We start from the raw sequence: 23,800 nt of genomic DNA, 5'->3' as shown, positions 1-23,800 counted from the left end.
TGGAAGGCTACCTGAAACGTTTGACACAAGTTAAACAATTTAAAGGCAATGCTACCAAATACTAATAGAGTGTATGTAAACTTCTGACCCACTGGGAATGTGATGAAAGAAATAAAAGCTGAAATAAATCATTCTCTACTATTATTCTGACATTTCATGGCATTTCATTGCCATGCACTTGTTGGTCCCACTTACAATGAACAACAACTTCAAGGCCCTGGGTTATTTGCCCCTCATCTTTATAACAACAAAAACAAGTGCATGGCAATCCTCTGCAGCAAGACAGCATATGACATGGAGTGATTTCAACAGTTGATTGGTTGACTTGCTTTGTGATTGTATTTCAGCCAAACTTACATGCGCATGGACTGGAACGGACACATTCCTCTTCATCTTTGCCCGGTAAGGAAGATTCCCTGTGTGCAATATATGTATAGATGTATGTTTCTATAGTGCCTATAGAAAGTCTGCACCCCCTTGAACTTCTTTCACATTTTGTTGTGTTACAAAGTGGGATTGAAATAGATTTCATTTTATTTTTTTGTCATTGATCTACACAAAATACTCCATGTCAAAGCAAAAAGAAAATTCTGCAAATGTTTTCAAATTAGTAAAAGTTTAATAACTAAAATATATTTGTTGCATAAGTATTTACCCCCTTAGTTTAGACTAGCCATTCCTCTGTTCCCTGTACGTACAACATCTGTAAGGTCCCTCAGTCAAGTATTGAATTTCAACTACAAAAACCAGGGAGCTTTTCGAATGCCTCATAAAGAAGGGCAGTGATTGGTAGATGGGCAACAATAACAAATCAGACATTGATGATTTTAAAACAGCTACAGTTCAATGGCTGTGATGGGAGAAAACTGAAGATGGATCAACAACATTGTAGTGACTCTACAATAATGACCTAAATGACAGCGTGTAAAGAAGAATACAAATATACAGAATACAAATATTCCAAAACATGCAGATGTATGCAACGAGGCACTAAAGTAATACTGCAAAAAAAAAACACAGCAAAGGACTACAAGTTTTGGCCTAAATGCAAAGCCTTATGTTTGTGGCAAATCCAACACATCACTGAGTAACTGCCTCCTTATTTTCAAGTATGGTGGTGGCTGCATCATGGTATGGGTATGCTTGACATCGGCAAAAATGGATGAAAAATGAAGTGGCCAAGTTACAGTTTTGACTTAAATCTGCTTGAAAATCTATACAAAGACTTGAACATTGCTGTCTAGCCATGATCCCCAACACCCTTGACAGAGCTTGAAGAATTTTGAAATAATAATTGGCAAATATTTCACAATCCATGTGTGTGTAACCGATGTGAAATGGCTAGCTAGTTAGTGGGGTGCGCGCTAATAGCGTTTCAATCGGTGACATCACTCGCTCTGAGACCTTGAAGTAGTTGTTCCCCTTGCTCTGCAAGGGCCGCGGCTTTTGTGGAGCGATGGGTAACGATGCTTCGTGGGTGTCAGTTGTTGATGTGTGCAGAGGGTCCCTGGTTCGAGCCCAGGTAGGGGCAAGGAGAGGGACAGAAGCTATACTGTTTACATGTGCAAAGCAATTATGAGACTTCCCCATGAAGACTCACAGTTGTAATCACTGCCTGTAATCACTGTATTCACTAAGGGTTTATTTGTCTCTCTGGGCCAGACTTTGCTGAAGGCAGCGTTGCTCAGCTCCGAGGCTCGTCTCCTGTGGCACCTGTTGGAGACTTCTACATCGACCCAAAGGCAGTCCCTTCTGTTCGCCCCCTCCGCTCTCAGTCCTTCCAGACCACGTCAAGTACGTACCACACTCCAACCCCAGAAAAACTGTCTGGCTGCTCACCATCAACCACAGAAACAAAAACCTTTCATTTATAGCTGGAATCCTTAATAAGTGAAACTGCCACGTCTGTTTGGGATGTTACAATAACAAAAAAGTAACTGTTTTTTCCTCCTCGGACATCAGACTTTGAGTCTTAGACTTTCAATGCTTATTACAGTAGTAGTCTGAGTAGCGGTGTTGATATACTTTGATATTGCCAATCGGGCAGTGAGATAGGCAGAAGAAGAAGGAAAGAAGATTTCCATTAGAAACAATAGGCCTTCTGGCAATTGGAGACAGAACATGTGATACTCTATATGGGCATATATGGGCATAAGGTTATTCGAACAACTGGTATCCCCACTCAGACACACCCACTCACCTCTAGTGTTCAGGTTTGCTGTAGAGCAGAGTGCTATCAGCACTGTGTGTCACCTCCTCCTCTCAGGCACCCTCTCTTATTCTCTGTCTCTCTCAGAATGTTTACTGGCCGATACAGTGGGGATTTTCCCACTGTCTCAAATCTACTGAGAGTTGCCATTCAGTCTGTTTTAACAGGTGCAAGGTTTATGTGCAGCTGCAATGTGAAAGAGGAGTTTAGTGAGTTACATAATCCATTCATCATTGACACGTTTTAGCTTTTGTTTATTTTTGTGGTCTGTAATTACTTTTGACACTCTGGGCGGTGTCAAATTTCCTTTTGACTGACATGCCTTGATTTCATGGGAACCTGTGCTTAACTGAGCTGAAGTCGTGCTGTGAAATGATATCTCTATCCATTGGTAAGATTGAAAAAGGAAGGAAGTATCTACATTTGTGAGAAGAAAAGTGAATGTAACCAATACTGTGTCACTGTATATGTATCTGAGTGAAAGTAGGTCTTTCCTCAGGTGGTCCAGTTATGATTTATGTTGTAAATAACTGATTGGTTACTTTATATGTGGTGCTAGGCAGAAGGGAATGATGTCTACATAACATAAACTCTTTAGAACAGGTCTTTATTCTGTTTGTGGATGGAACCCATTCAACCAGTCATAAGTCAGATTGTTTCCCTACTTATGAGTCTAACCCCAATATTCCTTATGCGTCTTCCAGGTTCTTCCCAGACCTTCCACCCGCCTGCTTCCCATTACCCCCAGTATTCCCACCCTGAGGCCGTGCCCCCCGTGATGCCCCTCAATCAGCTGCTTCCCCTGCCCCAGCAGTACCCCAAGCCCCCCTATGTCCCCAACACCCACTTCCCCTTCCCTTTCACCCAGACCTCCTCAAAGCCCGCCAGCGCCACCCTCACCCCCGAGACCCTCCACCGGGTCCTAAGCAACTCCAACCTCTCCTCCTCTTCCCCATCCCCTTCCTCCTCCCCTGCCAGGCCGGCCACCCCAGGGCAGCAGCAGGGGGGTGAAACATTACCTCTGAAGGGTGAGGTAGTGGGCAGTACCCCCCAGCCCACCCCTCCAGCCCAACAGCAGCAGAACCCAGGCATGTGGCCCCCCAACAGCCACAACCAGCCCCTCTTTTCCCTGGCCAACGTGTTGTCCCTGGCCATGAGCGTGGCCCAGTCCTTCATGCCCCCCACCTCCATGCCCAGCGGTCTGAACCCAGCCCAGTCTGGCTCCTACCACCCCTCCATGTTTGGCCCTCCCCAGCTGATGCCAGGGGAGGGCCCCTACCCACCCCAGGGCCAGATAACAGCAGGCCAGTATCTGGACATGTGCCAGCAGTATGCAGACACCCAGGCTCTGCACCAACAGGGCCTGTTGAAAGCCAACGTAGCCCCAGGGTTACCCCAGCCTGGCGGGCTAGTGGATGGGACTGCTTTCAGGCAAGCTGGCTCCAGCCTCTCTCCTCCAGGATCCAGGGTGAGTCCCCAGATGTATTGCCAGCTGGGGCCCAGGGTGGGGTTCCAGGAGCAGACAGACAGCTCAGCCTCCACCTCTATCACCAGCTCCCCCTCCTCCTCAGCTCCAGCCAGCCCACAGAGCACAGTAAGTCACTTAATAAATATGTGCTCATATACATGTAGATGAAGTGTATACTCTGGGATATGAATTTGCTTCAACCTGTGTTGCCTTACCTTTAAAACCTCAAACCTGTTCCTCTACAGTGTTGTCTAGATTACACGTGCCTGTAACATGTTCTGGCACAGTGTATTATAAAAGTACTGAGCTGGTAAAGCTTAAAGAATGTTGTTATTTTACCCTGCAGGTGTCTTCACCCAAGCTAAGAACCTCTTCACCCCTGGTGGTGTCAGAGTCGGGAGCAAACGCTGCCAAAAACAGACTGTCACCTATCTCTGAGGGTAAGCTCTCTCTCTCGAGCTAATAATAGTCAATCACGTCAATTCATTTTTAATTAATCTACATTTTTAAAACACTGTCTGTTTCCAAGGCAGCCGATATGTCAGGAAAAAACACATTGTATTTTTGCACCTGCTGTGTCCATGGCAACTTAATATACGATACTGTGGATCATTAATTTATCAATTCACTTTTTACTGTGTACTTGTATGACCCCAAGGTACTCTCTCAAGCAACATGACTTAAATCATTGTACAGTTAAGTCTGCCCCCCAAGTGCCCAACCTGTAGTATGAACTTTGAGAAATACTTTGTTGTGTAGATGAGTAGGCTGGCTTGATGTCAATGACTCTTTCCAAACACCATTATAATGGGTGTCAATTACGTAACGTGACATAACTCTCACTCTCCCCTTGCTCTCTTCTCTCTCTCTCTCTCTCTCTCTCCCTCCAACAGAGAAAAAGCCTACAGTTACCGTGGGCCGTTTCCAAGTCACACCCAGCAGAGAGATCCCTGCAGCCTCCGCTAGCCCCGCCCAGGATCCTCCCCAAACCCACCCACAACACCAAACCCCGCCCACAGTCACCGTTAGCACCAGCCCTTCCTCCCGGGACAGTGAATCTGATACCAGCACCGAGGAGCAGGGGGGCGAATCAGAAAGCAGCGTTAGCACCTTAACCGTGTCCCCTCCCCAGCGATCCCCCAGCGGGCCCCTGTGTAACCTAGACATCGCCCAGTCCTTGCCTGGAGGCCCTAAGCAGACAGAGCAGGAGGACCAGCAGGAGAGTGAGGAGGAGCCAGACAAGGAGCCAGACAAGGAGAAGGAGGAGGATGAGGAGGAGGAGCTGAGGAGAAGGGGGGGTCGGAGGCTGAGCCTGAGCCTGTGGGAGGGTACAGCGGGGAGCCTCCAGTTCAGTGGGAGCAACCTGAACCAGCCCTGGATGAGCTACACGCGCAGCGCCTCGTATGTCAGCAGTGACGAGACAGAGAGCGAGAACGAGGATATGTGCGAGGAGCTACAGGAACTCAGGGACAGGTGAGTGGAGGAGAGGAGGCGCACCATTTCTGTTTTTGAAGTTAAGTCTCTGAGGTTGTGAACAAACACACAGTCAAAGTAGAAAACGTTATTCCACCAATCAAGGTCACCGGTTCCTCCCCAGTCCTCCAAAACAAAACAAACGAGTTATGGCCACACTGTTGATAGGAAATAGAAGTGTGTCTTTATCACTCTAGTTGAATTAAAAATACTTCTAAGAACTGTTGACATCAACATGTGTAATAAGGTCATACGCATCGTCATTCAGTGGAGGCTGGTGGAGGAGGATGGGCTCATTGTAATGGTTGAAATGGAATCAATGGAACGGAGTCAAACATGCAGTTTCCATATGTTTGATACCTTTCCATTTATTCCATTCCAGTTATTACGATGAGCCTGTCCTCCTATAGCTCCTCCCACCAGCCTCCACTGTCATCATTAGAGCATGACATAAGGTTTTGAACATTCTTAGAACTTGGTTTGACAACTCCAAATGGTCATTAAACCAAAATTATCTTCCAAATTCACGACCTGACTGTGAAAACACAAACACCAATTCAAGCTAACTTAATAAAACTCTTCTTGCCCCTGACCTTGACCATCTTCTCCAGAAACTCTTTCCCTGTCCCATTCACTCTCTCTTGTATTCCCTCCTCCTCTTTCTTCTTCTCCCCTCCCCCTCTCTGTCCTTCCTCCCTTCCTCTCTCTCAGGCACCTGTCAGAGGTGCAGGCCCTCCAGCTCACTCAGAAGAGGGAGATTGAGGCGCTGTATGAGCGGATGGGAAAGGTGCCTCCCCCTGGCATCGTGTCCCCTGCTGCCATGCTCAACAACCGCCAGAGGCGCCTCTCCAAGAGCGGCAACTACCCCGGCTTGCGTAGGAACAGCCTGCAGAGACTGGATATACTGCCCCCTGCAGGTCAGTTTGTCTTGTAGTAGTTATGTTGCTGTCTGGTTGGGAGTTCGTTATGACTTAGCTATTCCCTCCATGTCTTACAAACACAGGGATCATGCGTAAAAACTCAGTCAGTGGCAGCAGCAGTGGCTCTCAGGAGAGGTCCAGTAAAGGGGTGACCTTTGCCCCCGACTACAACCGGATGGTGAGCAAGCACCCTGTCTGACCCATGATCCCTGAACCCTGACCTTGTTAGTCTGAACAATAACATAGAACATTTTGACAGGTGTAATCGTTCTAAAAACCTGTGCAGTGATGAAAATAATATGTTAGCGTAGTCACCTTGGTTTTTCTTTGTTAACCTGCTTGGTTACTTGGTGAACACACTACGCCCTCTGACCTCTAACCTCTCTCCTACTAGTGAGATGTGTCTCCCTGTGTGATCCGGAGAACTGGGGGTTGGGGCAGGTGATACTGTGGCCAGCCTCCCAACCACCAACCAGGAAGAGAGGGAGCCCAATGATGACCAATACGTTGCCCAGCCCAGTGCTGAACAGATAGCTCCCAGCCTGAGCCTTGGGATGGGGAAACCGAATGAACAGAAGACATGGGCCTTTTCTGAATTGGATTTGCCCAACTCCTGCGTCCTCTTTCCTCTGTCCTCTCTCGTCTCCTTTTGAAAAAGGTCATTGATGAGAGGTAGCAAGGAGAGTGAACGAGGACGAAAATGGGCTTGTAAGAAATTAAACTTTTTCTCCACTCAGGCAAATTACGTTTACAGGGGTGGATCCCAAAATAAATTTGTAGAGTGATAAAAACAAATGAAGTTAGTTGTTCAACACATTTTATAGACTATAAGTAGCATATTGTTTGTAAACATGTGCATGCTTTTCTCCATCAACAAAACAAAAGCTGATTCAAAGGGGGTGTGGCAGATTTATAAGTTCTTCCGTGAAGGACTCAGGTAGGAGACACATGACTATCATCTATGAAAGATGGCTAACAAGGAGGAATAACACTCTTCTGTTCGCCTTGACCACTTATGAGTTTCTGAGTCACGGAGGAGAGAGGACAAAGGAGAGGTTGGAGGACGGACTTTTTCCCAAATGAGAAAAGGCCATGGTCATCCACATCACTAAACACTCCTCCTAACGACGATGGATAAGGATCCCATTGTCAGAGCACCAAAGCATCCTATCTGCCATCTAGTCCATGTGCAATACCATGAGTTAGTATTGTGACACCAATCCAAGGATGTCACCCTCCCCATCTTAAGGATGCTAAGCTTATATAGCTGTGTGTAGCGTCAGGTCAGATGGAAAGTGAGCATAAGAAGGCTAATTGTGTGTTTCTGCGTGTGCTCTTATGCGGTTGCTGCCTGTGCTATCCCTGGAAAACACACGTCCCAGAAGCCCTGCTCTCTCCTGCACCTCGTCATCCAACTGCTGCAAGCAGGAACTCCTCTTAATACAATGTGACCCTATTCAATCCGAAGTGCTGAAGATCTGCTTAATGTTGAAACAACTAAAGGCAATGTTCCTGCGGTCGTGGAGACTGCATTCACGGTAAACGCTGCATATGTCTGCTCAATCTGAAAAAAAACGTAAAATTTTTATGTGGGTCATCTGCGATACTTCGGCGATATGGATCAAATCCAGCCCTGGCTAGACAGTGTTTTACTGTCCAGATGTTATGAATCAAGAGATAAAATAGCTTTAGCAGGATGAGATGTAATCATTGCCTTCAAAACAGTGCCTTTGTAGGGTTTGTTATATTGTTTCAAGTTGGTATTTGAAGGGTTTGCAATATTGCGTAAGGAATGGGATGAACACATATGCATCTAATGTATTGACCGGCAAGTCAGGTCAGCAGTTTTCCATTTTGCAGCTCCGCTTACTTGGCGTGCCGGGTGAACTAAATCAAGTACACCTAAATAAGAGTCAATCCAAGCTGCCTGCAAGTATCAGCAAAACATCAGAGCTGTATTTGGTGTAAACAAATGTTCATGAAGCAACACAAATCACACATGGTGCATGAAAAACTAAATGTCACTTTACTGAACTTACACTGAACAAAAATATAAACGCAACATGTAAAGTGTTGGTTTCATGAGCTGAAGTAAAAAATCCCAGAAATGCTCCATATGTACAAAAAGCTTGTTTCTCTAAAATGACATTTGTTTACATCCCGGTTAGTGAGCATTTCTCCTTTGCCAAGATAATCAATTCTCCTGACAGGTGTGGCATATCAAGAAGCTGATTAAACAGCATGGTCATTACACAGGTGCACCTTGTGCTGGGAACAATGAAAGGTAATTCTAAAATGTGCAGTTATGTCACACAACACAATGCCACAGATGTCTCAAGTTTTGAGGGCACGTGCAATTAGCATGCTGACTGCAAGAATGTCCACCAGACCTGTTGCCAGAGAATTGATCGTTAATTTCTCTGCCATAAACCGACTCCAACTTCGTTTCAGAGAATTTGGCAGTACATCCAACCGGCCTCACAACCACCTTCCACGTGTATGGCGTTGTGGGATGAGTGGTTTGCTGATTACAACGTTGTGAACAGAGTGTCCCATGGTAGAGGTTGGGTTATGGTATGGGCAGGCAACGAACACAATTGCATTTTATCGATGGCAATTTGAATGCACAGAAATACCGTGACGAGATCGTGAGGCCCATTTTTTGTTAAGGTATATGTGACCAACAGATGCACATCTGTATTCCCTGTCATATGAAATCCATAGATTAGGGTCTAATGAATTTATTTTTAATTGCTGATTTCCTTATATGAACTGTAAACCAGTAAAATCTTTGAAATTGTTGTATGTTGCGTTTATATTTTTGTTCAGTATACAAACACTCCAGGTCTTATAATATACTACATGTTGTTCATTTGTTACTCACTCTCTATGGCCTAGTAGTAAAGATACTGGGTGTCACTTATCAGCCTTGATTTTTTTTAAGCATAGAGTGGACGCTTATGCTTTAAAAATGTATTTTATCTTCTTAATCTATGGATTGATACAATGCACTTTCCATAGGGGTCGTTCACTATTAGTATTAGTATTTAATTGCGTCCCTATAAATAATAGCAGGGTAAAGATGTATAGTTATATATTTTAAATCGGTATGCGTGCCTATGCATTTAGTGTTGGTAATTATTTGATTCATGACAAAGACCTGAAGCTGTGAAGAATTCTGAGCTATTTGCCTTAAAGTATGCACATGGGGAACGATTGCAGTAGAGCACATGAAATATTACTCAGATTGTGTTCTTCTAAATCAAGACATCAACAGTAAATATACAATGAACTCTATTTTGTTGTCAATCATGTTTCTAGAAAACATACTGCCATGCAGATTCTGTGCCTTTACCATACTTTTTTTAAACCTTCCAAGCGTGATTGTTTCCTAAATCATATTTGTAAATATTGCTAATAAAATGACTATTCAACATCATGCACTGTTTTGAGTTCTTTCCCTGTACGTTGATGTCCAAAATCATCAGGCATTGACTTTGAAAACTCAAAACTGATACACCGTCAAGTAAGTGAATCATTTATTACACACTAATCATCTGATTGCAGCTTTACGTTTTATTTCATTCTATAACAACATCCGAATATCATGGAATAGCCCAACACGTAAGCTTTCTCCTATATTACGAGGCCAATTAGTTGCACAAGACACAAACCATGTAATATTCTTAAACAACCTCTTATTATATAAGTTATATTATATTCAGAAACCAGTTTGCAGGGTATCCAGGTCTAGAGCATGTGCATGGTTACATCTATCTCTACAATGCATATTGAAATAACAAATTGATGGGAGCCTCCACCTTTCAAAAACAAGTGTGTATATTTTGGGCACAGTTGCTTATGGCAGATTGACAGTCCAGTCCAGTGTGAGCTCAGCTCCTGTGCAGGTGAGGGAGCTGGGAACATCCCTAAGAGTTGGTCCCGGTCCTGGGGCCTCTGATGTAATTGATCTTTGCCTCGTTATCAATGTCCTCCATGATCCTCTCCTGCTTCACTGAGAGGATAGTGTAGCTGACTGAAGACAAGAAATGGTTAAGGTCACAAAACCGGCAGGAGTAACCTTTGCCTTTTTCCTCTCAAAGAGCATTTCAGGATATTTCTGAGAGTTGTGGTTTTCATTACAGCACCATATTGAGTGCTGTGGATCCTTTTAGAGCAGTGAAAAATGATAAGACACACACACAAACAAACTAGCTAGGAACCTATTTGGTGACCATGACATGCTAACATTAGCAGCTAGCTAGTTATTAGCTATGAAAACTATTGCCTAGTCAGACCATTACCACTGTTCCAAATGGCTGAAAGGCGTTACTTAGATCATGTAAAGCATAGACCAGATCATTTTTGACCAGGGCTATAAAGTGCAACCATTTTGGTTGCATATGCTCCTAAATATTTTGTTGTGCGACCTGCCATTTTATTTTGGGAGCACCGTGCACCTAGAGAAACAATCACACAGACAATAATTGTTGTAATGATTAAGCTTGGCTGTACCGTTGTATAAGTGCCCTAGAGATAAGTGGGCGTAGATTCCTTACTGTCATGACTGCACCATTACTACAGACAAATGTCATAGATTGCAAATGTCATGAACTGACTATACATTCCTAAACCAGTTCGCTCTTACAGTGTATAATTTTCAATGTAATGTACCCAGTGGTGTAAAGTACTTTAAAGTATTTTTACTTACGTTTTTTTTTTTGGTATCTGTACTTTACTATTTATATTTTGACAACTTGTACTTTATACTCCATACATTTTCCATGACACGCTAAAGTAAATTTTGAATGCTTATTCCAATTCACACACTTACCAATAACATCTCTGGTCCTCTGATCTAGCAGACTCACTAAACACAAATGCTTCATTTGTAAATTGTCTAAGTGTAGGAGTGTGCCCCTAGCTATCTGTAAATTAAAAAAAAAAAAAAGAATTTAATATAAGGAATCTGAAATGATTTATACTTTTGATACTTAAGTATATTTGAGCAATTACATTTACTTTTGATACTTAAGTATATTTGAGCAATTACATTTACTTTTGATACTTAAGTATATTTAGAACCCAATACCTTTAGATTTTTACTCAAGTATATTTTACTGGGTGACTTTCACTTGAGTCATTTTTAAAAACTTTTACTCAAGTATGACAATTGGGTACTTTTACCACCACTAAATGTACCTCGAGGTAGTACTTTCACACAATGTAGAAACCTAATATTCCACAAATGACTAATTTCAATGACAGGTTTTTGTATCAACATTTTAGCTTTTTATAACAAACAAATGTCTTTATAATTTATAAAGGCTCAGAAGTAGCTACAAATTAATATAGGTACAATATAGGCTAAATCTCAATCAATAGAAAAAAACATTCGGGTGCTTCTAAATGTTATGATCCTAACTTTAAAATCGGGTGCACCTGTACTACTAATGAACAATGTAAATTTAAAGCCCATTTTTCTACCAACCTACTTTCTGATACTTCCTCAATTCCTGACTTGGAAGACAGCGCATGTCTTCTAAACGTCAATGGCTAGTTGCAGGTGGTTTGTTAGAACTTATAAAATAATTGTTTTTTCTCCATTAAGTAATCCAACAATGTGTATGCTGTCATCTTGTCTATTTCAAATCTTCTCATTGATTGAGACAGCTGGGTGTCCACCCCAAAGGCCCTATATCAGGGTCCCAACTTTGGTTTTAGAAGTGGGGGGGACAAACAGCCTACCCAACCGCACGGACGCATGGTCCTAAAGTACACCATTGCTTTGTTCTGTATCACATTTCAATGATAAAACTGAGGGGGACAAAAATGCAATTTCAGTATGTGCCCCCTTCCCAAGTGAAAGTCGCACCCCGGCAATATATTGACCAGATGCTCAGTGGCTGCTCTAACAATTAAAATAAATGTCTTTAAAAAAAAATGAAAGGCAGGCAGGAGGCAGCAAATCAGGTGGGCATATGCAAGTGAGCAACAGGTACAACTCCGATAGTGTTTTTAATCTAAGTTGCTGGGATGTCATGTCCTCCTTATATCAGTACACTCGTACCAACCTATTCTTTACCAAACCTTTATTCAATGAGCCATATGTAGCAAATATGCCACTACATTTTTTGTTAACCAAATTCAACACATATTGACCTCCATACAAAAACTCCTCAGGTAGTCAGCAGAAAAAAAGGAAAACACCACCAGCTGGAGAAGATTTGGGCAGTTATCCATCTTGCTTCACCTCTTCCTCTCTGACACTCACCTGTCTCGGTCAATGAGCGTTAGTGCTAACTTGGGTCCTTAGGATGTCCCTACCCTTTACATTAACTTCAATGGGGGGTGGTGACATCCCAGGGAATCCAGATTGCAAGGACCATCAATGAGAAGATTTGAAATAGACAAGATGGTAGTGTACACCTTTTTGCTTAACTTCATGGAGAACAAAAATTGACATAACAGAGCATATTCTAAATGTAATTATAAACTGGGTGGTTCAAACCCTGAATGCTGATTGGCTGACAGCTGTGGTATATCAGACAGGTATGACAGAACATGTATTTTTACTGCTCTAATTACGTTGGTAACCAGTTTATAATAGCAATAAGGATTTGTGATATATGGCCAATATACCACACCTTGCTTAAACAACCCACTTGCAATTTGCCAAGGAAATTTAGAAGACATGCGTTGTCTTCCAAGTCAGGAAATTGAGGAAGTATTGTCAAGTAAATGTTTGACATCTGTGCTACGCTTTACACTACCTAAGTAATAACCGCTATCATCCAGCTGGAACAGTAGTAACGTCAATGGTCCGATTGATATACGTAAGACACCCTAGATGGAAGGATACACATGCCGATGACAAACGCCCCGATAGCTAGTCCAGTTATGCGGTTGCGACTACGTATTTTTAGCGCGTTTTTCTTCCAATAGTCGAGATCTTGTCTTTTCCTGAGAAGTTGCTTCTGTGCCGCTGTAAGTTGCTCCTTTGAGGCGACCTCTCCAACTCCTTCAGCCGCCATTTCAGTGTTGTTATGTGTCTGATAGAAGTGACGTACGTTTTTTTTACGTTCTTTGGTTTGTGACTGTACTGGACAGCCCAACAACTGGTGCATTTCCGCCCTCTAACGTTTTGGAGTAGCCTACAAAACCCACACATTCTGGCTGCGTTCCAGTACGTTTTTATTGCAGTCGCGCTGCGCAGATCACCAATTAGTGGAAAGTAGACTTCATTCCAGCCATTCACAGTTCATTAAAATTATATTATTCTATCTAAACTTTGTCTTCAAAATCAAATCAGATTTTATTGGTCACATACACATGTTTAGCAGATTTTATTATGGGTGTAGTGAAATGCTTTGCAAATACTTTCAAAACCTTTGGGTAATGATTTGCATCGTGATTATTGTCATCATGTTGTCAATTTAATTAATCCTCAATCATTTTCAAGGTAAAATAAATAATTGCAAGTGAGGACTTGGTGGACTGTATATTCTTTAGGTTTTTACTTCATGTGAGAACTTGTTCTCAACTTGCCTACCTGGTTAAATAACGGTGAAATAAATAAATACAAATGTGTTCGTTCCTGTGTGCTGGTAAGGGCACAGATGACAGACAGGTAGGATTCCAGTTGAGGTGGTTAAATAATGCAGAAGATGCACCAGCACAGAACAGCACCGCACAGTGTATGTAGTATGAATGGGCTAAGGCACTTAGTGGTCTGGCATCTTACTTTAACCAACGTGTGTGTGTGTGTGTGTGTGTGTGTGTGTGTGTGTGTGTGTGTGTGTGTGTGTGTGTGTGTGTGTGTGTGTGTGTGTGTGTAACACAATGAAAGCTAACTGGTGGGAAACAACAAGGAAGGCTGGAACTTTCTCTCACTACTGATCTTATTACTCTTACTCTGACTACTGATCTTATTACTCTTACTCTGACTACTGATCTTATTCTGTGAGCTGTAGATCGCCCAGCATGCTCTGCTCCACTTGACCGGTGGGTGGAGCTACAGATCTGATTTGATGAACTAACATTACTGATATGATTAACCACAAATACTTCACAGCTTTTTGGACAGAAACATTGACAGAAATGACATTATTTTATTAGAAGAACATTCATTTATAAGGTCAAATGAACTCTTATGTACAGAGAAAAAAAGTTGTTCAAAATATGTTGATATATTGTTCTTATCCTTGTTCTGTAATAACATTAATACTATAAAACAACCATAATGTACAGTTATGCTCTATCATAATATATTTTCATAGGTACTACCCATAACGTACAGCCACGTAATGCATAATGAACCACAATATAGTCGCAAGTGGTATTCCTTGATAAATCCACAGGCTTTTTCTAAAGGAGGAAGTAATAAAATAACTTTACACTCAAGGCCGAGGTATGTAATCTGAATGGCTCGCCAAAAGGAAAGCAACAACAACCATTTTAATTGGTTTGATAAGGAATATCTCATAGTTGATAAGGTAACATTCGGGAAGGTATACAATATTGAATATTTTTCATAGACTTTAACATATAGTTAAGAGGTCATCCACTAAAAAGACCGATCTGTCTCAGATATGTCACTCCAAACCATGGATACAACATCAGAATATTCCCCCAAATACATGTACACCTACATGTAATATATATTTTCTTCGTAAAACTAAACATGATGCCTATTGCCAGGTATTGTCATCGGATCCATGGAAATCTTTTGATATGTCAACGTGTTCATCCATTTTCCCATTTTCCCTCAACTTCCTTTTTTGTCAATGTTCTTGTGAGTGGAAGTACCAAAACAGATGGATGACTGGATGGGTGGACAGCACGAGTTTGAAACTTGGGATGAAGGTTGAAGACTTGGAGTTACCACAGTTAAAGGCCAGTTCACTGACAGAAAAAAAACCTCCCTTTACCAAATCTAACAACCCATGTAACCATCAGTCTTCTCCCAGGACTTGACAACCCCCATTGTCTCCATCCCTCTTGACTCATGGATGCCATAGAAAATGTCTCAGCTGGGGGCAAATACTGTCTCAAACTCTTTGAGGATGAGCTCCACAATCTGATTCTGGAAGACCATGTAAACGGTGATGTTGGCCGACTCAGTCTGGGGCCTGAGTAACGTAGGGCCAAACACGATGGCCACACTCTGGACTGACATACGGTTCTTTTCCCCAAACTCAATCACTCTGGAAGAGAGGAAGAGGAGGGAATGAGGAGAAGAGGGTGTGAAAGGAAGTATGAGGAGGGTGGAAAGTGTTTAGTATATCAGTTATTGATATCGTCTTTATAGTTTACAGTTTTATGCAAAACAATAGAATTCTATATATACAGTGCCTTGCGAAAGTATTCGGCCCCCTTGAACTTTGCGACCTTTTGCCACATTTCAGGCTTCAAACATAAAGATATAAAACTGTATTTTTTTGTGAAGAATAAACAACAAGTGGGACACAATCATGAAGTGGAACGACATTTATTGGATATTTCAAACTTTTTTAACAAATCAAAAACTGAAAAATTGGGCGTGCAAAATTATTCAGCCCCCTTAAATTAATACTTTGTAGCGCCACCTTTTGCTGCGATTACAGCTGTAAGTCACTTGGGGTATGTCTCTATCAGTTTTGCACATCGAGAGACTGAAATGTTTTCCTATTCCTCCTTGCAAAACAGCTCGAGCTCAGTGAGGTTGGATGGAGAGCATTTGTGAACTGCAGTTTTCAGTTCTTTCCACAGATTATCGATTGGATTCAGGTCTGGACTTTGACTTAGCCATTCTAACACCTGGATATGTTTATTTTTGAACCATTCCATTGCAGATGTTGCTTTATGTTTTGGATCATTGTCCTGTTGGAAGACAAATCTCCGTCCCAGTCTCAGGTCTTTTGCAGACTCCATCAGATTTTCTTCCAGAATGGTCCTGTATTTGGCTCCATCCATCTTCCCATCAATTTGAACCATCTTCCTTGTCCCTGCTGAAGAAAAGCAGGCCCAAACCATGATGCTGCCACCACCATGTTTGACAGTGGGGATGGTGTGTTCAGCTGTGTTGCTTTTATGCCAAACATAACGTTTTGCATTGTTGCCAAAAAGTTAAATTTTGGTTTCATCTGACCAGAGCACCTTCTTCCATATGTTTGGTGTGTCTCCCAGGTGGCTTGTGGCAAACTTTAAACGACACTTTTTATGGATATCTTTAAGAAATGGCTTTCTTCTTGCCACTCTTCCATAAAGGTCAGATTTGTGCAATATACGACTGATTGTTGTCCTATGGACAGAGTCTCCCACCTCAGCTGTAGATCTCTGCAGTTCATCCAGAGTGATCATGGGCCTCTTGGCTGCATCTCTGATCAGTCTTCTCCTTGTATGAGCTGAAAGTTTAGAGGGATGGCCAGGTCTTGGTAGATTTGCAGTGGTCTGATACTCCTTCCATTTCAATATTATCGCTTGCACAGTGCTCCTTGGGATGTTTAAAGCTTGGGAAATCTTTTTGTATCCAAATCCGGCTTTAAACTTCTTCACAACAGTATCTCGGACCTGCCTGGTGTGTTCCTTGTTCTTCATGATGCTCTCTGCGCTTTTCTCTGAGACTATCACAGTGCAGGTGCATTTATACGGATACTTGATTACACACAGGTGGATTGTATTTATCATCATTAGTAATTTAGGTCAACATTGGATCATTCAGAGATCCTCACTGAACTTCTGGAGAGAGTTTGCTGCACTGAAAGTAAAGGGGCTGAATAATTTTGCACGCCCAATTTTTCAGTTTTTGATTTGTTAAAAAAGTTTGAAATATCCAATAAATGTCGTTCCACTTCATGATTGTGTCCCACTTGTTGTTGATTCTTCACAAAAAAATACAGTTTTATATCTTTATGTTTGAAGCCTGAAATGTGGCAAAAGGTCGCAAAGTTCAAGGGGGCCGAATACTTTCGCAAGGCACTGTATATATATATTTTAAAAATCCAGTTTCTACCATAACAAGCACTCACTTGAGGAGATGTTTGAAAAGGAGGTGCATGGTATCGTGGTTGGGCAGGGGAAGGGACCTCACAAGGTCACGGAAGTATGACACCTTCTGAGGATAGTCCTGGATTTCTACCAGAGAAAGAGTCATCCCAAATGTCAATTTATTCACATCCTTTTCATGCTATTTAGGTCTGACTATGTCAGTTCTTTACTATCATGTCATTTGAGTCTGACTATTGAGATGCATGCAGAATGTTTTATTAGGGCCTGGCCTAGACTTACTGATGGCAGCGATAAACTTGTCGAAGAAGCTGTAAGGGAAGAGAGGTTCAGGCAGCTCCCTCAGGAAGAGCTTCAGCGCCCCCGTGATCACATGGATCTCCTCCCACTGACCATCCTCTAGGTCCAGATTTTCCTCTGGAGGGAGCGAGGGAGGGAGGGAGAGAGAGAGAGCGAGAGCATGAGGACAGAGAATATGGTTGATAATACTGCAAGATGCTCCATCTACAAATGCATTACTAATCCTTGAAACTTCCTTTACCATGATCTGCTTTGTGGCGTAGTCTCTGAATGACAGCTAGATTCCCACTAACTCTGTAGATCCCATCAATGTCCAGACCTAAGGGGAATGTACAATTGTGTTACCTCTTTAGAGGTGGTAAAGGTAAAGGTTGATATTACGGTATCAGGATAAAGAAGGAATACCTACCTCTAATCTCCACTGCCCTGATGCACTTCTCCACAAACCTGGGCACAGTGCTGTTCTCTCGATGGCACAGCGTGTCCAGATGACAACCAAACACATTATCTAGAGAACCACGATGAAGAACATTCTGAGTGCCGGAAAGGCATCATAAGGTACAATAAGGTTACTCTGCTATGTCATATAAACATGCTATAAAGCCCAGTCTCACCTCTTATGTAGCCCTTCTCCTTCACTGACTGCAGTGTGGGCCTCTTCTGGAGGAACTTGCGTAGTTTGGTGCGGACACGCCCCTGATCTGATGACTCTGCACTGATGCCTGGCGTAATTTTGGTGGCTGCTGGAGAGGGAAATGAATGATGGGTGCAGCTTTCGTTAACTACCTGATCTAATGCCCAGTTATCAAATATTGACATTTTACACCTATTTACACCTCAAAAGCATTGAAAGACCTGGTGGTTCGTAATAGTAGGTTGTCGGACACTAATACTTACAGCTGGTCCTCTTGTCTCTGTCTGAAGCAAGTGGAGATTTCTCCATAGGCTCCTCCTCTTCCTCTTCCGACAAGTGATCTTGGTCCTGAGAGAGGAGAGGTTATAATGAAGACCGACGCCCCCTTGGCCTACTCTAATTACAACTTGTTACATAGACACCTCCTGGATACTCACCAGCTGTCTGACAGTGTCCAGTATGATCCTGTGCCAGTCACAAATGATGCTCTCTGTGTCATACTGGACCAGGTACTCACACCCATGACGCGTTTTCAACTGGAGCGGGAGAGGGAAAAAGCCATACCTAGAGTTAAATTCAATTCATTTTGATTCAGTTCCTGAATTGAATGAAATAGAACTGACTTCAACCCTGACAAACATTAAACAGAGCCCATACCTCCAGAACGTTCTTCTTGCTGGACTTGTCCTTGGGGGCCCAGCCCACAGTGGCTCCCCGCAGCTCCACTGTGTACTCTGGGGTGATCTGATTGGTCTTGTTCTGAGGAATCACGGACCAATGACATTCATTCAACAGACCTGGTGGTTCGTAATAGTAGGTTGTAGGACACCCAATCCTGACAAGCAAGCAAATCATTCTTTACGAATTCAAAGAGTTTATTTTCTATAGTGGTGGTTGTGGGTGGTTACTGTAGCAAAATGTTCTTACAGAGTTTCCAGAGGGTGCAGATTTTGGGTCTTTGTGAAACGTGAGAATGCCTCCATGCAACACTGTCCATGACGGACTCCAATTCTTCCTATTAGAAAACCAGAAAATAAGGAATCATTGGTCCATTGCGCATATCACAATGTGTTGTAATTTCTGCGGTTGACTTGACATTACCTAATTCTTTTCCCATTGTCGGCCACCTTGGTTTTGTTCAGGATACCTGCCTTCTCCAGTAGATGTGTCTAAAACGAGCAAAATAGAGACAAATATTAACAAAATAACACAAATGACAGAGAGAGAGTGTATGAACATCTCTACTAATGGTGATTACCAGGAAACCACAGACCTCAGATCAGGTTTAAAGATGTTGTTAGTCATATTGTACTGTACGTACATCAGTGGAGGCTGCTGAGGGGAGGACGGCTCATTATAATGTCCGCAATAGAGTGAATGAAATCGTATCAAACACATGGCTTTCATGGTTTTCACTGACATACCTAGGTAAATGAGTTAAGCAGTTAGTACTCACATTGGGCCATATGCTACTGGACATTGCCCATATGCTACTAGCTGTTATGAACATTGGACTGTTCATGTTAGCAGATTATTGTAATTGTGGGCTATATTTCTTGGCCTGGATAAAGTATTGCTGTGACTTTGCTATGCATATACTAGGCCACTAGGTGGCAGCAACAAATGTTTGTGTTGGCAGTGTTCCAGGTTATGCTGAATTCTTGGGCTATGAGTCCACAGGTAAAGAGCAAAGAGTATAAGTAGCAGATTCTTTGCACCTTTGAAATGTGAGTCAGGTGTCAACATGGGAGTGGTCAAGCTTAGTATATGTGTGTGTGCATCTTTGTGCATGAGTGCACAGTTATACATGCTTGGGCGTGAGCATGTTTGCATGGATTCATAAAATGGGAAATGATCCTCTGGGGTTGACTTTGCTTATAGCATTGACATTCAGCACTTTAACATTACTGTGCCTACTACATAAGACAGCGCCATAAGTACATTCAGCACAATGCTTTGAAAGGCAATGTAATAAAATATGATGTCAATCAGATCTGAAAGTACTACCCAACAAGCCACCACTTGCAAAGGTCCAACAAAAATAAATGCTCCCTCTCCCCACTAGGGGGGAGTGTCAATGGTGGTCTATCCTGACACGATCATTTAGTACAGTGTTGATTCAAATAATCTAAGCTTGATGAAGAGTTGGTTATTTGACTCAGCTGTGTAGTGCTAGAGCAGGACGAGTTTGGAAAACCCTGATTTAGCAGATGCTTGTTATCCAGATAGCTTTCTTATCCACACACGAAGCGGAGAGAGAGAGAGAGAGAGAACAACCCATTCAAAGTTAGTAGTTTCACTTAAACACCACATAAGAAACTCTTAATCAGCCCTTTTAAGAGCATACATGTATATAGTATGTACTGTAACCAATATCTAACCCATTAGCTCCCCTTCCCAAGCGCCGTTAGTTCTCCTATCCAGTTCTATACTATGGTATGTTAGCTAGATCAGAACACCCACACACCACCAGAATGCAATGCCTATCAGTCCTGACGTGGGCCGTAAGAACCTACGTGCTCATGATGTGAGTCTGTGCTCAGATGTGACAGTCTACTCCGTGCTCCCAACCTATCAGTCTTTATGGAGAAAACAATACAATTCTTCAATGAATGGAATAATGGGTCTTCAGCTTCTTTGTCATTTAGAAGTCCTTGTGTGCTGTCTGTACAGCAGAGTACATTTTATTGAGTTAGTAGAAGGGTTGGGGTCAATTCCATTTCAGGAAAATAATGAATTAAATTCATAAAATTAACGATAAAATCATTGTTAAAAAATAATGCAATTTCCAATTCAATTATTGTGTGTACTTGTCTAACACATAATTTATTATTGAGGGCCAGTAGAAAATGACCTGACAAAGATCCCTATGGATTCAAAACCTTATCGTGTCGTACGTTCTTACTGTACTTACATGGTGTGGCGTCTCAGGGGAGTTGCCTGAGCTGGATGCTTCACTGGTGACGTCCGAAACGTTTCTCCTATGTGTTGGAAAGAACCTCTGCCAAACGCAAGGGAGGGAATTGGGTTCAGGTTGGTTAGTCAACAGTAGTCGATAGGGACTTATTGTTCAAACAGAGCTTCCCTCTTCAGCAGAAATCCTGTCAAATTTTATGAGTCATAATTCTATCCGCTTTCTCCCCTGCCCCCTCCATTCTTGTTGTAGTTTCTCCCATTTAGGTTTGTAAGTGACCTCCAGAGAGGAAATCAACTAGGACAGGTGTTTCCATCTCCTGTTGAGGGGGTCAACAATGACACATACACAACGACATCATTCCACAAGGGCATTGTGCATAAAGCTGTGAGGGCCAGGTGTCTCATGTCAGAGACTAGTCCTAATGGCTTGTTTGCTTGGGACTACCAGAACAGCAAATTCTGCAGTTTCTATGTTCCAATACCGTAGTGCCAAATTCAGTCTAGATGCCAAAAGGAGATTCTAATGGCCGATAAACATCTGTTGCTATACCAACGGTGTGAAACCTCCCTCAACGTCCCTGTCCATGCTCTAGGCTCCCCAGCTACTCACGTTGTCTTCTTGGGAGGGGCCAAACTGAGCTGGGCCCATGGTGTGTCTCCAGTTCTTCAGAACCGGCAGACTGTCCTGGTCCACTCCATTCCTCACCTTGGGCAGACTGGATGCAACCGGGAGCTGAGAGGGTTAACAGAAACAAACAGTGTAAAGGCCCTGGCCTATTTAATCAATCCCAGCAACTGGTTATCTGAGGTAAGGGCATATTTGTTTCACCTATGTGCATTACAGAGTCAACCCATTCAATGTAAAGCTCTTTGAGACCTGGCAAAAATACACTCAACCATTCCTTGAAATTACAATATTGCTTCTCTTCACCTCTGCTGGAAGGTTCCACTGGGATCTGGAGCCGTCTCTCAGGTAGTAGTACGTCTTTCCTTCTTGATCCCCAGACTTGAGCCACTGCCAGGATATACACACACACACAAGAGAAAACAGTGTATGACACACACTGCATGGTTTCTCAAACCGCTACCCTTTCAAAGCACTAGACCTCCATTCAATACACTTACCTGCTCCTGTGTGCGTTCGCTGGTGAATACGGTCTTCCCATCTGCCTCCATGGAGCGCTTCCAGCCTGCCGGGACACTGTCTAGAATGGCCCGGGGTATGATGGCCTGTTTAGCCTGCGGAATTGGTAGGAGGTCTTTGGGGAACACCGAGGAGGAAGTGTCTGGAGCCTCGTGGTCTTCTGTCAGGTAGTCTTCCTTTGGGAGAGGGGGCTGAGGAACAGAAGATTCGCAAATGCTTTTAAGATGGAACTCAAACTGAGTGGCCAATTTATAAAAAGTTTATGACATGGTTCATAACATGCTAGCGATTCTGCTCAAATGGCAAACGTTCTTAGTAACTTGGCTAGTAACACTTTGAGAATAAACAGCAAAAAACATGTGTATGCCATAGCAGGCTTAAGACATAACTAGCTAATGAACTAAAGAAACAAGACTCCCTCAAGACCATGAAGTAGATGTTAATGCACTGGTGTCTGACAGAAATTGCTTTAGCAGTCAACAATCCAACAACACTTTCCATGGTTCTGTATTTTAGAAGCCTTATCTGTTGATGAGCTTGAAACAATGGCTATATTAGTCAAATAAAGCAGAAGCTAACCCCTACCGGTCCTCTGTTTGGGAGCTTCAGCACAGGAGGCTCAGTAACAGGAGAGGAGGGGGCGATGGGCTCCGGAGCTCCCCAGGACGTGGCCCCAGAGGTGGGGTTATAGAAGTAGTTTCGACCGGTGGTCTCATCCAACACCTGTTCCCAGTTGGAACCCTGGGATGAGGCTGGGGACAGGCCCGGGGACAGGGCCGGGGACAGGGCCGGGGATAGGCCCGGGGACAGGGCCGGGGCCGGGGCCAGGCCCGGGGACAGGGCCATGGACAGGCCCGGGGACAGGGCCGGGGACAGGGCCGGGGACAGGCCCGGGGACAGGGCCGGGGACAGGGCCGGGACAGACAACGCCTCCTTGGGCAGCTCCATGTCTGTGGAGGGGAGGGTGCTGCGGGGGTCGGCCCAAGTGGTTTGGCCCGTGACTGGGCGGTAATAGAACTCTTTCCCACTGTCCTTGTCAGTGTGCACCTGCCATCCCTCCTGGGTAAGGGGCAAGTCAGGACTCAGAGCTACTAACGGCGGGGATTGTGGGATGTTTTTCTTCAGCTCGGTGACGTTGGCGTAAACAGCAGTGTTGGGGCTGGCATTTTCCACCTGGAGACAGAGATGAAAGAAAAGTCAGGTCAGTCATCAGGAATAACATGAGAAGGAATAAACGTTTCACCCCCAGTCCTAAATGGCCAGCGAGCCACTAGTCAATAATCTATTGTGCTCTATATGAACAGAGTACTGACTGCCTGCGTAGTACTACCTAAACTCACCTTATTTGCAGTGAAGCCAATGGCCCCATCAGCCCCTATGAGAACAATCCGTGAGAATCTCCACAACACAAAAGACAGAGAGGAAAAAAAGTTCTCTCTACCTGCACCTCCCTTTACTCCCATCAAGTCACAAAGCACTGACTTGGGATCAAATATCGTTCTCCCAACCCCTTTGTTCGAATAGGCTGAGTTACCCAACTCATCACAATATGCCCATTCTTACAAAGTGCAGACATTTAAAGAGCTACATGTGGATCTCACTTTTGAGTGTTTTTGTCTTCTTCTTAAAAGAGCACAGACAACATCAACATTCAATTGTAAGCCTTTTTTCAGTTTCAGTGGAAATGGCCATACGTCAGTAATATCTGCATCCAAAAAAGTGATCTGTCCTGTTAATGTCTTTCCAGAAC

General features: G+C 43.2%; 3 protein-coding genes across 10 annotated transcripts in view; 1 reads left to right on the top strand and 2 right to left on the bottom strand.

Annotated features, from left to right (window-relative positions):
* The window catches only part of LOC110486396 (serine/threonine-protein kinase WNK4), a 71,052-nt gene extending 61,543 nt beyond the window's left edge, over positions 1 to 9,509 (top strand). Inside the window, exons 13-20 of the mRNA XM_021557957.3 lie at positions 348 to 402; positions 1,663 to 1,794; positions 2,914 to 3,803; positions 4,024 to 4,117; positions 4,571 to 5,150; positions 5,862 to 6,067; positions 6,154 to 6,248; positions 6,465 to 9,509. Of these exons, the coding sequence (XP_021413632.3) occupies positions 348 to 402; positions 1,663 to 1,794; positions 2,914 to 3,803; positions 4,024 to 4,117; positions 4,571 to 5,150; positions 5,862 to 6,067; positions 6,154 to 6,248; positions 6,465 to 6,467 (2,055 nt within the window). The 3' untranslated portion in view covers positions 6,468 to 9,509. The remainder of the gene's footprint in view (positions 1 to 347; positions 403 to 1,662; positions 1,795 to 2,913; positions 3,804 to 4,023; positions 4,118 to 4,570; positions 5,151 to 5,861; positions 6,068 to 6,153; positions 6,249 to 6,464) is intronic.
* Positions 9,510 to 9,631: 122 nt separating this feature from the next.
* Positions 9,632 to 13,185, bottom strand: coa3b (cytochrome C oxidase assembly factor 3b). The gene is made up of 2 exons (XM_021557956.3): positions 12,933 to 13,185; positions 9,632 to 10,106 (listed from the first exon to the last, which is right to left on the bottom strand). The coding sequence occupies exons 1-2, from the start codon at positions 13,102 to 13,104 to the stop codon at positions 10,000 to 10,002; spliced, it is 279 nt and encodes a 92-aa protein (XP_021413631.1). The 5' UTR covers positions 13,105 to 13,185; the 3' UTR covers positions 9,632 to 9,999.
* A 976-nt stretch (positions 13,186 to 14,161) lies between these two features.
* Positions 14,162 to 23,800, bottom strand: part of LOC110486394 (rho GTPase-activating protein 27) — a 37,883-nt gene continuing 28,244 nt past the window's right edge. For 2 of the 8 annotated variants that reach the window (XM_021557953.3, XM_090196476.1), the window contains 17 exons: positions 22,636 to 23,223; positions 22,032 to 22,241; positions 21,838 to 21,921; positions 21,517 to 21,639; positions 20,905 to 20,991; positions 20,507 to 20,569; positions 19,092 to 19,159; positions 18,918 to 19,005; positions 18,648 to 18,749; positions 18,428 to 18,526; positions 18,254 to 18,338; positions 17,971 to 18,099; positions 17,766 to 17,864; positions 17,598 to 17,675; positions 17,339 to 17,473; positions 17,080 to 17,185; positions 14,162 to 15,276 (listed from right to left, as the gene is read on the bottom strand). In XM_021557953.3, the coding sequence (XP_021413628.3) occupies positions 15,099 to 15,276; positions 17,080 to 17,185; positions 17,339 to 17,473; positions 17,598 to 17,675; positions 17,766 to 17,864; positions 17,971 to 18,099; positions 18,254 to 18,338; positions 18,428 to 18,526; positions 18,648 to 18,749; positions 18,918 to 19,005; positions 19,092 to 19,159; positions 20,507 to 20,569; positions 20,905 to 20,991; positions 21,517 to 21,639; positions 21,838 to 21,921; positions 22,032 to 22,241; positions 22,636 to 23,223 (2,322 nt within the window). In that variant the 3' untranslated portion in view covers positions 14,162 to 15,098. The remainder of the gene's footprint in view (positions 15,277 to 17,079; positions 17,186 to 17,338; positions 17,474 to 17,597; positions 17,676 to 17,765; positions 17,865 to 17,970; positions 18,100 to 18,253; positions 18,339 to 18,427; positions 18,527 to 18,647; positions 18,750 to 18,917; positions 19,006 to 19,091; positions 19,160 to 20,506; positions 20,570 to 20,904; positions 20,992 to 21,516; positions 21,640 to 21,837; positions 21,922 to 22,031; positions 22,242 to 22,635; positions 23,224 to 23,800) is intronic. The other 6 variants (XM_090196473.1, XM_090196477.1, XM_090196474.1 and 3 more) reach the window with 3 other exon arrangements.

This window comes from Oncorhynchus mykiss, chromosome 13 (genome assembly GCF_057628025.1).
Source record: "Oncorhynchus mykiss isolate SJ-2025 chromosome 13, ASM5762802v1, whole genome shotgun sequence".
Lineage (NCBI taxonomy): Eukaryota > Metazoa > Chordata > Actinopteri > Salmoniformes > Salmonidae > Oncorhynchus > Oncorhynchus mykiss.
This window is presented reverse-complemented; position numbering and strand designations above follow the sequence as displayed.